Here is a 12196-nt window from a genome sequence, read left to right on the forward strand (position 1 = left end):
AAAGATAATAATATAAATTTAAATATGACAATATAATTAGCCACTAAAATGTATAATGGCATAGTATAATGATAATAAGGATAATGTGTGTGCATTGATATTAAGATCAATATATACGGTCTTATCCACATGAGAGATGTCATTATCTGTAATGTAATAAGAGTTTGTAAAATAAACTAGCAGAGCGTAAAACAGGGAATAAAATATGGCAAAATAAGAGCAGGCTGCAGATTGACATAGTGCTTTTATTTAAGCCATCTGTTTGGAAGGGAGTTGATGTGCATCCCTATCGTATACATTTACGTGTAAAAATACCAAGGATGTACAGTGTACAAAAACAGTTGTCCTTCAGGTCCTCTTTTTTTCTGTCTATCAGTTTCAGTCACAGCCGTGTGAGTCCTATGGTTAAGGAAATACAGCCGTGTGAGTCCTATGGTTAAGGAAATAAATCTCCATGTTTTTTATTCAGTGCAGACCAATACAGGCATCTCAGTTTGAAGTACTTTCTTTCTTTCTTTCTTTCTTCTTTTTATTCTTTGTACCCCCTTCTTCTTACATTCCTTAACCACATGACTAGATCTTAACATGGATCTAATGACAGAGCTAGCAAGCTCAAGAAATGACACAAACTCTAAAGCTAGATGGACGTAAAATTAATTACAAGGTTTTTTTTTTTTTTTTTCCTTTTTTTTAAAACTTCCTTTTTAAAGGAATGTCTCCTTTATGTTTTTAAATAAATACTTTACAATTCATGCTCATTCATTATACACTATCAGGAGCAAGGTAACAAGAAAAAAATCTGTTGTAGACAGTACAAACAGTATAGCAGCAAAGGTATGTCTGAGGTGTCAAATCAGCTCGAGACCCTGCAGTTAATAAGGATACAACCCACATCATCACATGACCATATTATGGAAGGGTTCCCTGTGTATGGGGAGAGCTTGGGGGTGAGGTGGCAAGGAATGGCCTCGTTTTTTCTTCTTCTGACCTTCAACTGACCTTGATGGTCATTCTCAAGGGCAAACAAGAGTCTGGGTCCCACGGACTCATTCTGTGAGCAGGCTGTTTGATGGATAAAGCTTTCTACTATACTTTTTTTTTCAGCCGTATATTTTTTTTCGCACACATTTTGATGTCGACAACTCCACTTTCTTTGCGTGGTTAAGCTGTTTAAATAGCAAATTTCACACACACACATTTTTTCCTGTTTTGACTTTTCTTTTCTTGACTGTGTCCAGACTTGGCGCACAGGAAAACACAGTTCTCAACATGGAGGGACCAAATCTGGCTCTCCAGCACGTGCTCTCCCACCAGCTGCCCCAGATACATTACAGCTGAATGCAAACATCTGAGAAGCTCTGAGCATGGGACACAATTATGCTATTAATCATGTCTATTTTTTTATTATTATTATTTATCCATGAAATCAGAAACATTGTAATAACATTTGTAAAAGGGTTTGGTTTTCTTAACTGCAGGGGCTGTATTTTCTACTTTTATCCCTAAATAAATAAGCGTAAATAAATAACAAAATGCCATGACGTCAGTTAGCCAAGGGAGCCTCAACTTTTGCATAAAATTGAACATATCAAATCCACCCGCCCCATACATCCCCAATGTGAAAGGATCTCCTTCTTTTATTTATAATTTACAAAAAGAAAGACGCATGATCTCCATGAAGGGACTCTGTGCTTTCCAGTAACCCCCCCCCCCCCCCACCTCACTGGAGGGACAGCTTTCATAACTTGCGGAGGTATACAAAAAAGTTAAATGGACGCGAGGAAGTCCCGCTGCAGAAATTCATAGCAGAAGTTTGCTAAGCTACGGAGTCAAAAAAGTGTATGATCATTTTACAAGCGTGATGCTTTGAGCCTAATATCATATCCTTTAGCCTCGATACACACATACACACACGGCCGCAGGAGTGATGTCCTCTGCATGCAAGATAATGCCACCACAATGCCTGCCCAGAACTCCTTCCGCTGGTCAATATGGTAAAGACCAGCTGATGTCAATGTATAGACCCTTTCAACAATAAAAACAAAAACAATGCTTGAACGTTCTATTTGGGCCCCAATCTACTTCCTCTGCATTAAGATAACATATGGAATGTTAAAAAGGAAGTCTTGTGGGGCCAACTATGATGCTGATAATGGAACTCTCTTGAAAGGGTCCATACACGTATAGGTATACACAGATTCGAAGAGAAAGTCACATACCATTTTGAGGCGAGCAGAAAGAAAAGTAATGTGTCATAGTCTAGCCTATCCTATCCTACATAGTGCGAGCGTACAAGCTGTGTCTGCCATTCTGTCTGACCTGTGGCGAAGACAAGTAGACAGAGTGCAGAAACGTTTATTAAGTGCTCCTTCAAAAATGGTGAAAATCAATCAATGCATAAAAACGTTAAATAAAATGTTAAGTGCCCAAAAACATTTGTTTATCTCCATGTTGAAATTCACAGCTAAAAAAAAAAGAAACAAACAAACAAACAAACAATCAAACAAAAGACAGTGTCTAGATCTTACACAAATACCAGAAAATAAGAAACGTTCAAGTTACTCCTCAAACAAACCAGCATATATAAAACAGAAATAAACAAAACAAACACACAGATATAATATGCATTGTGTTCAGCAGTATGCTCCTATTAAACCATTGCTCCAAGTAGTTTCATTAAGCCATTGATCCCACTACAACACATGACAGAAGTGACCCAAACAAAGCTTCTGGAAGACAGTCAATGACAAAGTGTAATGGATTGAATATCCGCAGTTTTTAGATCAGAGCTTCGCCGAAACGGTAGGGGGTACGGTCGGCACGTCGTCGTGACAGATCCTGCCGTCCTACGCCAAACTCCACTTCGAGCGAAACGCACCAGTCTCTACATACTGCCTGTGAGGGCTGCGTCAAAAACCCAGTTCCTTTTCAACCATTTTTCTGACACTCAGTCGATATACATTCTGCTCGTGTTGGCGAGAGGGGGAGAGAAAAGGACAGGGTTGTTGATGTGTACCACAGGCTACAACAGTTATGGATTAGAATTGCACAAAAAAATAAATAAAAAATTGTTGCCACATCTCGCAACATACCCTGTGTTTCCACAACAGTTCTGTGCCAACACAGTGCCAACGCAGGCGGGAGGACATCGGGTCTCCACCTGCGTCTCTGGACAACGCTCCTATCAATAACCTGGGATCCCAGAAACAACACACACACTGTGTGCTCAAACTCGCCTTAATCCAAAACTGTGACTAGGAGTGAAACGGAACTGGAACTATTCTCCCATGTGATCTCAATGCTTCAGATGTATGCAGCGACAGAAACACAATCTCTGTGTGTGTGTGTGTGTGTGTGTGTGTGTGTGTGTGTGTGTGTGGTGTATTGGTATGTTGACTATCTGTGTGTGTGTGTCTGATTTTATATTTAGCTCTTAAGATGCAGCCCTTGCAGAACGACTTGCACGACTTGCGCTTCTGCCACCTACATCCCACACACCATATTCTTGTCAACGTACTAGTTATTGATCGACCTCCAATCTCGGGATGAGCCCATCTGCTTCCACCTCCATTTCGCCCGTCAAATCATGCATCTGGAACCACCTTCTCGAGAGAAACGACACTTCACAGGCAGATTTGCAGACCCTTGTTTCTCAACGACTGACACCTGCGTTGCCAACCTTCACACCCCAGTCAAATCATATACATCAAACCATCCACAACTTCCAATAGCAGAATTAAGCCCACTCAAACACACCCTCATAACAGTGAAACATGTTATAGCATGTCCATTAGCCTTGAGTCAATAGTGGTAGATAGTAGATGGTATAGTTACGTACAGTGGATAGCCCCTTAGTAACATCAGGACAAAGTTAATAAAACTTAATCTTAAGCAATATTAAACATGAACACAAACCCTTGATATGACTACTGAAAGTGGACTGCACACTAAAACACCTCTCTGGTATGTTCTTATTTCATGTACAGCTGCATCCAATACTTTATGCATTTTCTCAGTGGCCCAGGACATTCCTTTAACATCACCATGCAGCGCCCACGACCCAAACTTAAGTTTTACAACGCTGAATTGACAACAATCACACTTTCACACACACACCCCAGAAAAAAAAATATTCTAAATTGAACCTACTTTTCCTGTAAGGCACATACTGTGCACACAACCAATACCCTGAAGAGCAAAAACCATGGGAGACGAACAAATACAAATGACCTAGAAACTACTCCATACAACACTTCAGCAAGAATAGACAGTACAATAGACGTCACTTCTTGTTGCCTCTGACTAACTGAGCAGCTTGTTGACGGATCCCAACCTAGTTAACTCACCAACAGCATGCTGCATTCCTTGTAAACGTGTTGTCTAAATGGGAATTTACACTGCCTCCATCTCTGACGTGATGTAACAGTGTTTAACAATGTGTTGAGTACGTTTCACATACACGCATAAAGTAGTAGTGAAGCATAATAATATGCTCTGGTTGCCCTTTAACCATAGACGACTGAAAAACGCTTCTCGTCTCAATTGGCCCGAAGACTTATCAATAAGGGCAGAATGTCTGAGAAAATGGGTGAAAGAATACGTGTTTTTGTTTGGTAGGAGAAGTGACACGACGCTTTTATCGTTAACAAACACGGCTGCCTCCCTCTGGCGTCCACTGCTGGCTGAAATTCACAGTGTAAATGAAGAATGATAACAGAGGTATTTAGGGATACTTTTATGAAACGTGGAATGATGTGTTTTGACGTTTTTACGTATTTGCTCTTCACTTTTAAATCTACAGGCTCCTTCTATTTATTCATGGGTCCTTTGAGTTTGCTATGCATCAGACTTGGATCAAAATGACAAGCGAAGTATGGGTCGTTAGCAGCTTGTTTAAACAGGTATTTTCATAATGGCAGTTTGACTTATGCAGCGTGCGTATTTGTGTGTGCGTGTGTGTGTTTCTTTTTCTTTTCTCTCACAGGGATTTCCAGACTCAACAGCACTGGCTGGGTTGCATCTTGTGTCTTAGATGTCCCATGTACTCGGACTCTGCGGAACGTCTCCGGTGCCAATACGGGCCCGTTGGCACACCAGTTCGGTTCCTATTTGGGACTGTACCTCATGTAGACAACATAGCCATGTGAAAGAACACACACGACACAAACAAACAAACAAACAAACAAATTAAAACCAAAGTAACACACAACACAGTACCACTAGACTGTAGGTAGACTACTGACAAACTTTCTTTTGAGTTAGAGCTTTTCATTGCTCTTGACATCATTATATTTTGGTATGAGACGATAGGAAAATAAATTTGAAGTCAAAGCAAATCAACATTAAAAGGCCTTTTTCATTGCCCTGTCTACATTCTTAAGCCATTTTTGAGGTGCATTTTAATCCAGAAAAAAACTGGATAATACTCCTAACAATAGTAGTAGGAAAAAAAAATATGATGATGATAATAATAATAACACAAAAATTTCAACAACAAATAAATTAAACAATCAGATTTTTTAAAGAAAAAAAAATCCCTCGGTCTTAAAAAACAAATCGATATTTTTCCTCCCCTTCCCTTACAGTACCAATCCCCTATTTACTATCAGCCTTCTAACTGCCCCAAAAGGGAAGTCATTTCCTGTGATTGCACTTTTTAACATCATAGGAGGAGCTATTCCCTTAAGCCCACCCATATATATATTAAGCCCCTCCTCCTGTGGAAAAGTGGCATCATTATATACGGCTCTAAATGTTGCCTTTATCATTCACATTTTGTATGTGTTGGTGTGTGTTTGTGTGTAATGCATTCTGAATACTGTGTTACATCAGCTGACTACTAATACAATGACAGCAAAAAAAGTTTTTTTTTTTTTTTTTTTTTTTCTTGCACTGACGTCAAAATAAAGCCTTGCATATTTACACACCATCTTCCAAGGGATAAGATACTTTATAGATCAGTAACTAGCTCTGGAGGCCTCGCACATAGATTTTGTTCATTTGTCTGGTCGCTTGGTGGACGATAGTTTAAGACTGTTGGAAAATTAACCCTGAATGGAACTGAACTTTGAGGGCCATGGAAAGGTAAAGCATTGCTTGGATTCACAGGATTACCACGGAAACGTCACGGAAACCACGGAAACGTCACAAGGTTTCTCAGACCTGGTCCACTTCAGAGCTCTGCATGTAGACTGTAACAAAATAAACGTCTCTGACTTAGGGTCTGTCAGAGACGACTTTTCTCTTTCCGTTTGAAACTACAGCGCAGAACTACCTAAAAGTTAAGCCATATGACTGTGGTTGTCAGTGGCGGCAGAAATAACAATAATAAAAAACTAAAAAACGTCGGTAGGAATCCTAATCTACTGACACCGTTGTCCACGAGAGAGCGAGCAGAGACGTTTTGAGGCATGTTCAGTTAGTGGCATGAGTGTGGGGCCCCTGCGTTGAGCCGTGGGAGACCCCAGAGTAAAGCTGCTGTACCTGTTACTTGAGTTTGATTGCAGACGAAAAGAGAGGTTTGTTTGTTGGTTGGTTTGTTTGTTGTCTTTTTCATCTGCGTAGCCTGAGCGAACCGTTTCTGGCAGTTTCTAAATGGTCTAACACTACAAAACTAACGGCTACTAGCTACAGCTAAGCTAAGACAAGGAGAGGGGAGGATGTGGAGCTCCGCCCGGACACCCTCTGATTTTGGGTCAGATCAGATACAGTTTCAACCTGGGTCTGATCCAGTCCCTAGTGTATGCGTGTGTTTGTGTGAGCTCCAAATCTGGACACAATCTAGACCTAAGTGTGTGAGTGAGGTTGTGTGTGTGTGTGTGTGTATATGAGTATGTATGAGTGTGCTCCTGACCTGAACCCTATCTGGTCCACAGTTAGCGGTTCTCTGGGCTGGTACAGAGGGAGAGGGGTATATGTGTGTGTGTGTGTGTGTGTGTGTGTGTGTGTGTGTGTGTGTGTGTGTGTGTGTGTGCGCGTAATCTCATGGGGCAGAATTATCTGCCCCCCGGCAAAACCTCCTGTGAATCTGAAGAGCAGATGTGCCTCACCTTTCCATGAGGGAGAGAGAGAGACGGGGAGAGTAAGGCAGGTCCTTCTGGTCACTTTCCCGCTAAAACGTGGAAGGCCGTGATCATGGCCAGCTAAGCTAAGCTAACTGTAAAATCCTGACCCAAACAAACAAAATAAAATAAAAATCGAAAAACTAAACCAGCTCACTGTATGAAGCTACTAACCCAGAAACAAAAACAAAGAGAAAAAAAAATACAAATAAACTGAGACAAAACTAAACCCTAGTTTGCCAGTCCACCAGTGCAATAAAAAGCAGTGAGTAGGCGCTTGAGACTTGTAGCCCAAACTTGTGCCCAAAATACACCAAACTTGTGCCTGACAATACACCGCCATTTTGGGTCATGGCCCTTACAGTCCACCCAGTGCGTGAAACAACTCAAATGAGAGGGTCAGGGAGTTGGGGACAGAGAGAGAGAGGGAGAGAGAGAGGAAAGAGGTTGGTTAGGCGCTGATGGTCCAGTGGTAGCCATGGTAACCATACATGAGGAAATGGGCAGCGGCACTCTGCCGTGCGGAACTCACTCCCGTCCACTAGCAGAGTAGGAGAACTGTGGGAAATGGGGTCTTCGCTCGTTGTCCAGACAATCCATGCCATCTTCGTCAACTGTGGAAGACAGAGGAGATGATAAGAAACACACAGTGAAGCGTTCACCATATCTCACAGTGGTTGATAACAACTGCAACACACACAGAAGAGATCATTCATTTTCCATAACATGATGATAAAGTTACAATGAAAAGATATTGTCACTGTCATTTCTTTACGATCACTACTTTTTCAACGTCATATGATTGCAGAGCCCTTTGTATGACAGCCGTATGCAAACGCACAGCATAGAAAGCACAGCAATGTGTTATGTTACAGAGTGATACAATGCCTTGAAATTAGCCAAGTACCGTATTTTCCAGACTATAAGTCGCACCGGAGTATAAGTCGCACCAGTCAAAAAATGTGTCATGAAGAGGAAAAACCATATATATAAATTAGGGCTGTCAATCGATTAAAAAAATTAATCTAATTAATTACATACTCTGTGATTAATTAATCTAAATTAATCGCATATATAATTTTTGCTGTGAAGGTATTTTAAATATTTAAATTCAAATGAATCATGGAATAATCAGCATTAGTGACATTAAAGTTCAAAAACTCTTATTATTATTTTCACTGTTCAAATAATTGCCATAATAATCTATGATATGACCTAATATGCTGAGGAAATAAATTCAAATGTGCTTCGGGAAGAAGTTTTTTTTTTCACATACAAGGCATTTCAGGCCACAGATATAACCTAGGGGACACAATGAAAATTAGTCAACCCTTATTTCTTTGCATTGATGTGCGACTATAGAGTTGATGAACTCCGGTGATATGCAAATTCCTTGCTGCAGACATTGCAGAGGACTTTATTTTCAACACTTTATTTTTTATCAACACCATCAGGCCATTTTTTTAAAAGTAAATGTTCCAATCAATGATCCAGGCAGCACGTTTTCTTCTCTCTCCTTCATTTTACAGTCTAATTTTTACTGACGGCTTTTTACGGCTCGGGGTCAAAGGTTATACGGAATCGATTAATCTGCACTAATTTTTTTAATCAGTTATTTTTTTCTCAAATTAATTAATCGAAATTAATCAGTTAATTATAGTTAATATATATATATGTGTTGCACCTGAGTCGCAGGACCAGCCAAACTATGAAAAAAAGTGTGACTTATAGTCCGGAAAATACGGTAAACAACAGACCATGATGCAGACAAACAAAGAGTGAGTGAAAGAGAGAGGGGACAGGGTGGGGGCAAGAGGAGAGAGAGGGGACAGGGTGGGGGCAAGAGGAGAGAGAGGGGACAGGGTGGGGGCAAGAGGACAGGGTGGGGGCAAGAGGAGAGAGAGGGGACAGGGTGGGGGCAAGAGGAGAGAGAGGACAGGGTGGGGGCAAGAGGAGAGAGAGGGGACAGGGTGGGGGCAAGAGGACAGGGTGGGGGCAAGAGGAGAGAGAGGGGACAGGGTGGGGGCAAGAGGACAGGGTGGGGGCAAGAGGAGAGAGAGGACAGGGTGGGGGCAAGAGGAGAGAGAGGGGACAGGGTGGGGGCAAGAGGAGAGGGTGGGGGCAAGAGGAGAGAGAGAGGACAGGGTGGGGGCAAGAGGAGAGAGAGGGGACAGGGTGGGGGCAAGAGAAGAGAGAGAGGACAGGGTGGGGGCAAGGATCGTGACTCACATTTTTCAGGGGGAGTTATTGTAATTGTCTGTGCCGTGAACTCCTCGTCAAAATACCTGGTATCCGTCTCGGATGACACCTGAGGCTTGAAGGGAGGTATCAGCTACGGAAGCAGATACCGAGAAAGAGAGAAAGAGGAGAAGGGGGGTGAAGGTGGGGGGGGGGTGAGAGTGGGAATAGGGCGACAACACACCACCTGTTTTCACCTGGGGTACCAGAGACCTGGGGTCTCCCTGCAGGGCCACTGTTCACACTCCACACACATCCAGATACAACTTACACTACATGTCAGGCAGAGGTGACAGGAGCAGAGGTTTGTGTGTGTGTGTGTGTGTGTGAAGGACAAAGATATTGAACATAATAGCTGTACATGACAGAGTTTCTCTAAAGAGGCATGATGACACCAACAGACAGTTTGCGATCTCTCGCCAGGTTTAACACTGTTATTTACAAGTCATATACTGAATGCAGTGTTAAAGTCAAGTGTCTTCATTTACAAGTCATATGCAGTGTAAGGAGCATTCAAATGACATATGCTCAACGTTTTCAACTCCTCCTTTCCTGTTATCCTCTCTTTGGAGAAATTCATGCCATTCTTTTTAGTTCCCTACATTTAAATGTGTGTGTGTGTGTGTGTGTGTATATATATATATATATATATATATATATATATATATATATATATATATATATATATATATATATATATATATATATATATATATATATATATATTTTTTTTTTTTATTATTTTTTTTTTTTTTTTTGTTTTTTTTTTGTTTTACAATATGAAGAACCTCATTCAGGGATTCAGGGATTTCTTTTTGAACAAAAACTGATGGAGCTGTTTGTGCAACTGTTGTGGCTGCACAGCTGCAACATGAAAGACTCACCTTCTTATCATAAACGTCTTGCCAGTCGATTCCTGTAAAGAAACTGTGTCGCATGATTTCTTTAGCGTCGTCTGGACCCCCTCCAAGTCTGCAAAAAAACAAACAGAAATGAAAAACAAAAATAATTACAAAAGAGGAAAAAACACAAAACAGAAGGAAAAGAAACACATAAAACAATTTAAAGCCTGATAGTTTGTGCATCTTTGTTTTTGTAACACCTGTTCTGGTTGAGAACACATACTGTAGGAAAAGAAGAGGGTCCTTCAATCTTAACAACACTCTGTCAAATTCAGAGAAATCGCAAGAGGATTTGTTTGTGTGTGTGTGTGTGTGGTCTCCATTACACACTTTCATATTAGTCATTTCTAGAATTGTGGGAGAGTATATGTGACAGTGTGTGTATTTGTGCGTGTGCGCTGTTGTGCTGTGCTGAGGGACCGTGTATATGGGCTCTTTAAAGAGAACATCTGTGTGGTTGTGTGTGTGTGATTGTGTCTTGTGTTTGTGTGAGCTGTACAAGGTGACTTTGTGCCCAGCAATAACAAGGGTCTATATATCCAGTGTGTATTGCATACCTAATTATTTTAACTAATTACGCTAACTTCCACTAGCGTTTCTAAACTTGCATTCATACTGCTAGCAGAAGGATGTGCCCTGTGTTAACATGTAGAAAATGTCCACTCCAACTATAGTATTGGAACTGTGAACCTACAAACCCTTCAGTGACCAGTTACCATGGGACGTTTTTCATCCTTCAACAGATGTAGATTAAAAGAAGGGAAAAAAGAAAAACTTTGGGAAGATTTCATTTAGAGGCAGTTTTGAAAACAAAGCACTAAAACACCCATATGTTATGTGCTCACTGTAGCCTAGCCTGTGTGCTCACTGTAGCCTAGCGTTTGTGCTCACTGTAGCCTAGCCTATGTGTGCTCACTGTAGCCTAGCCTGTGTGCTCACTGTAGCCTAGCCTGTTTGCTCACTGTAGCCTAGCCTGTGTTGGCGTGTTGGTGTCCAATCGTACCGCTTATTGTGTACTCACTGTAGCCTAGCCTGTGTGCTCACTGTAGCCTAGCCTGTGTTGGCGTGTCTGTGTTGGCGTGTTGGTGTCCAATCGTACCGCTTGTTGGGGTCCTTGATGAGCAGTCCGGAGAGCAGGGACTTGGCGTCGGAGGAGAGGGTGCGCGGAAACTTGATGTCCTCCATTAGGATGAGCTCAAACAGCTTCTCGTGGTCCTGGTTGTAGAAGGGTAGCCGGCCACACATCATCTCGTACATGACCACGCCCAGACCCCACCAGTCCACCGCACGGCCGTAGTCATTATCCTCCAGCACCTGGACACACACACACACACACACGTTACACACTACAAACACACATATACACACACGCATCATTTCGTACATGACCACGCCCAGACCCCACCAGCCCACCGCGCGGCCGTAGTCATTATCCTCCAGCACCTGGAGACACACACACACGTTACACACTACAAACACACATATACACACACACATCATCTAGTACATGACCACATCCAGACCTAGCCTGGCTAGCGCCACCACTTCTCAATGAGACGTGGTCTGGGAACCAAACGTTCATTTTCTCGTATTTGAAAAAAATGCCCAGATCCGTTTATTGGGTGCCACGGATGTCTATCAAATGCGTCTGTGCATACCTCATCATCGTCTTGCTTTCCCCCCTGTTCTGTGATTGGTTCCCTATCTCAGGCGAAAATTTGCTCCATGGTCTCCAGGCTGCCTTAGCAGCGTGAATCAAATCGCGCGCAAGGCAGCATGGGAACACCCAGGCTAATCCAGACCCCACTAGTCGACTGCATGTAATATCTATGTATATCTACCAGCAGGCACACACACTTTTGAAGAAACACACATTACATACTCATTTGCCATGCCTGATGGGAGGGAGGGAGGTAGACACCACATGTTACAAATAAATAAAGAAATAAACAAACAAATAAATAAATAATCCATACAGTATCCACAACAGTTTGT

The 12196-nt window shown here is 41.9% G+C and overlaps 1 protein-coding gene across 4 annotated transcripts in view; it reads right to left on the reverse strand.

Annotated features, from left to right (window-relative positions):
- Positions 1–225: 225 nt before the first annotated feature.
- Positions 226–12196, reverse strand: part of akt3a (v-akt murine thymoma viral oncogene homolog 3a) — a 136214-nt gene continuing 124243 nt past the window's right edge. For all 4 annotated transcript variants that reach the window (XM_042066599.1, XM_042066602.1, XM_042066601.1 and 1 more), the window contains 4 exons: positions 11301–11515; positions 10184–10271; positions 9291–9393; positions 226–7675 (listed from right to left, as the gene is read on the reverse strand). In XM_042066599.1, the coding sequence (XP_041922533.1) occupies positions 7590–7675; positions 9291–9393; positions 10184–10271; positions 11301–11515 (492 nt within the window). In that variant the 3' untranslated portion in view covers positions 226–7589. The remainder of the gene's footprint in view (positions 7676–9290; positions 9394–10183; positions 10272–11300; positions 11516–12196) is intronic.

This window comes from Alosa sapidissima, chromosome 16 (genome assembly GCF_018492685.1).
Source record: "Alosa sapidissima isolate fAloSap1 chromosome 16, fAloSap1.pri, whole genome shotgun sequence".
Classification (NCBI taxonomy): domain Eukaryota; kingdom Metazoa; phylum Chordata; class Actinopteri; order Clupeiformes; family Clupeidae; genus Alosa; species Alosa sapidissima.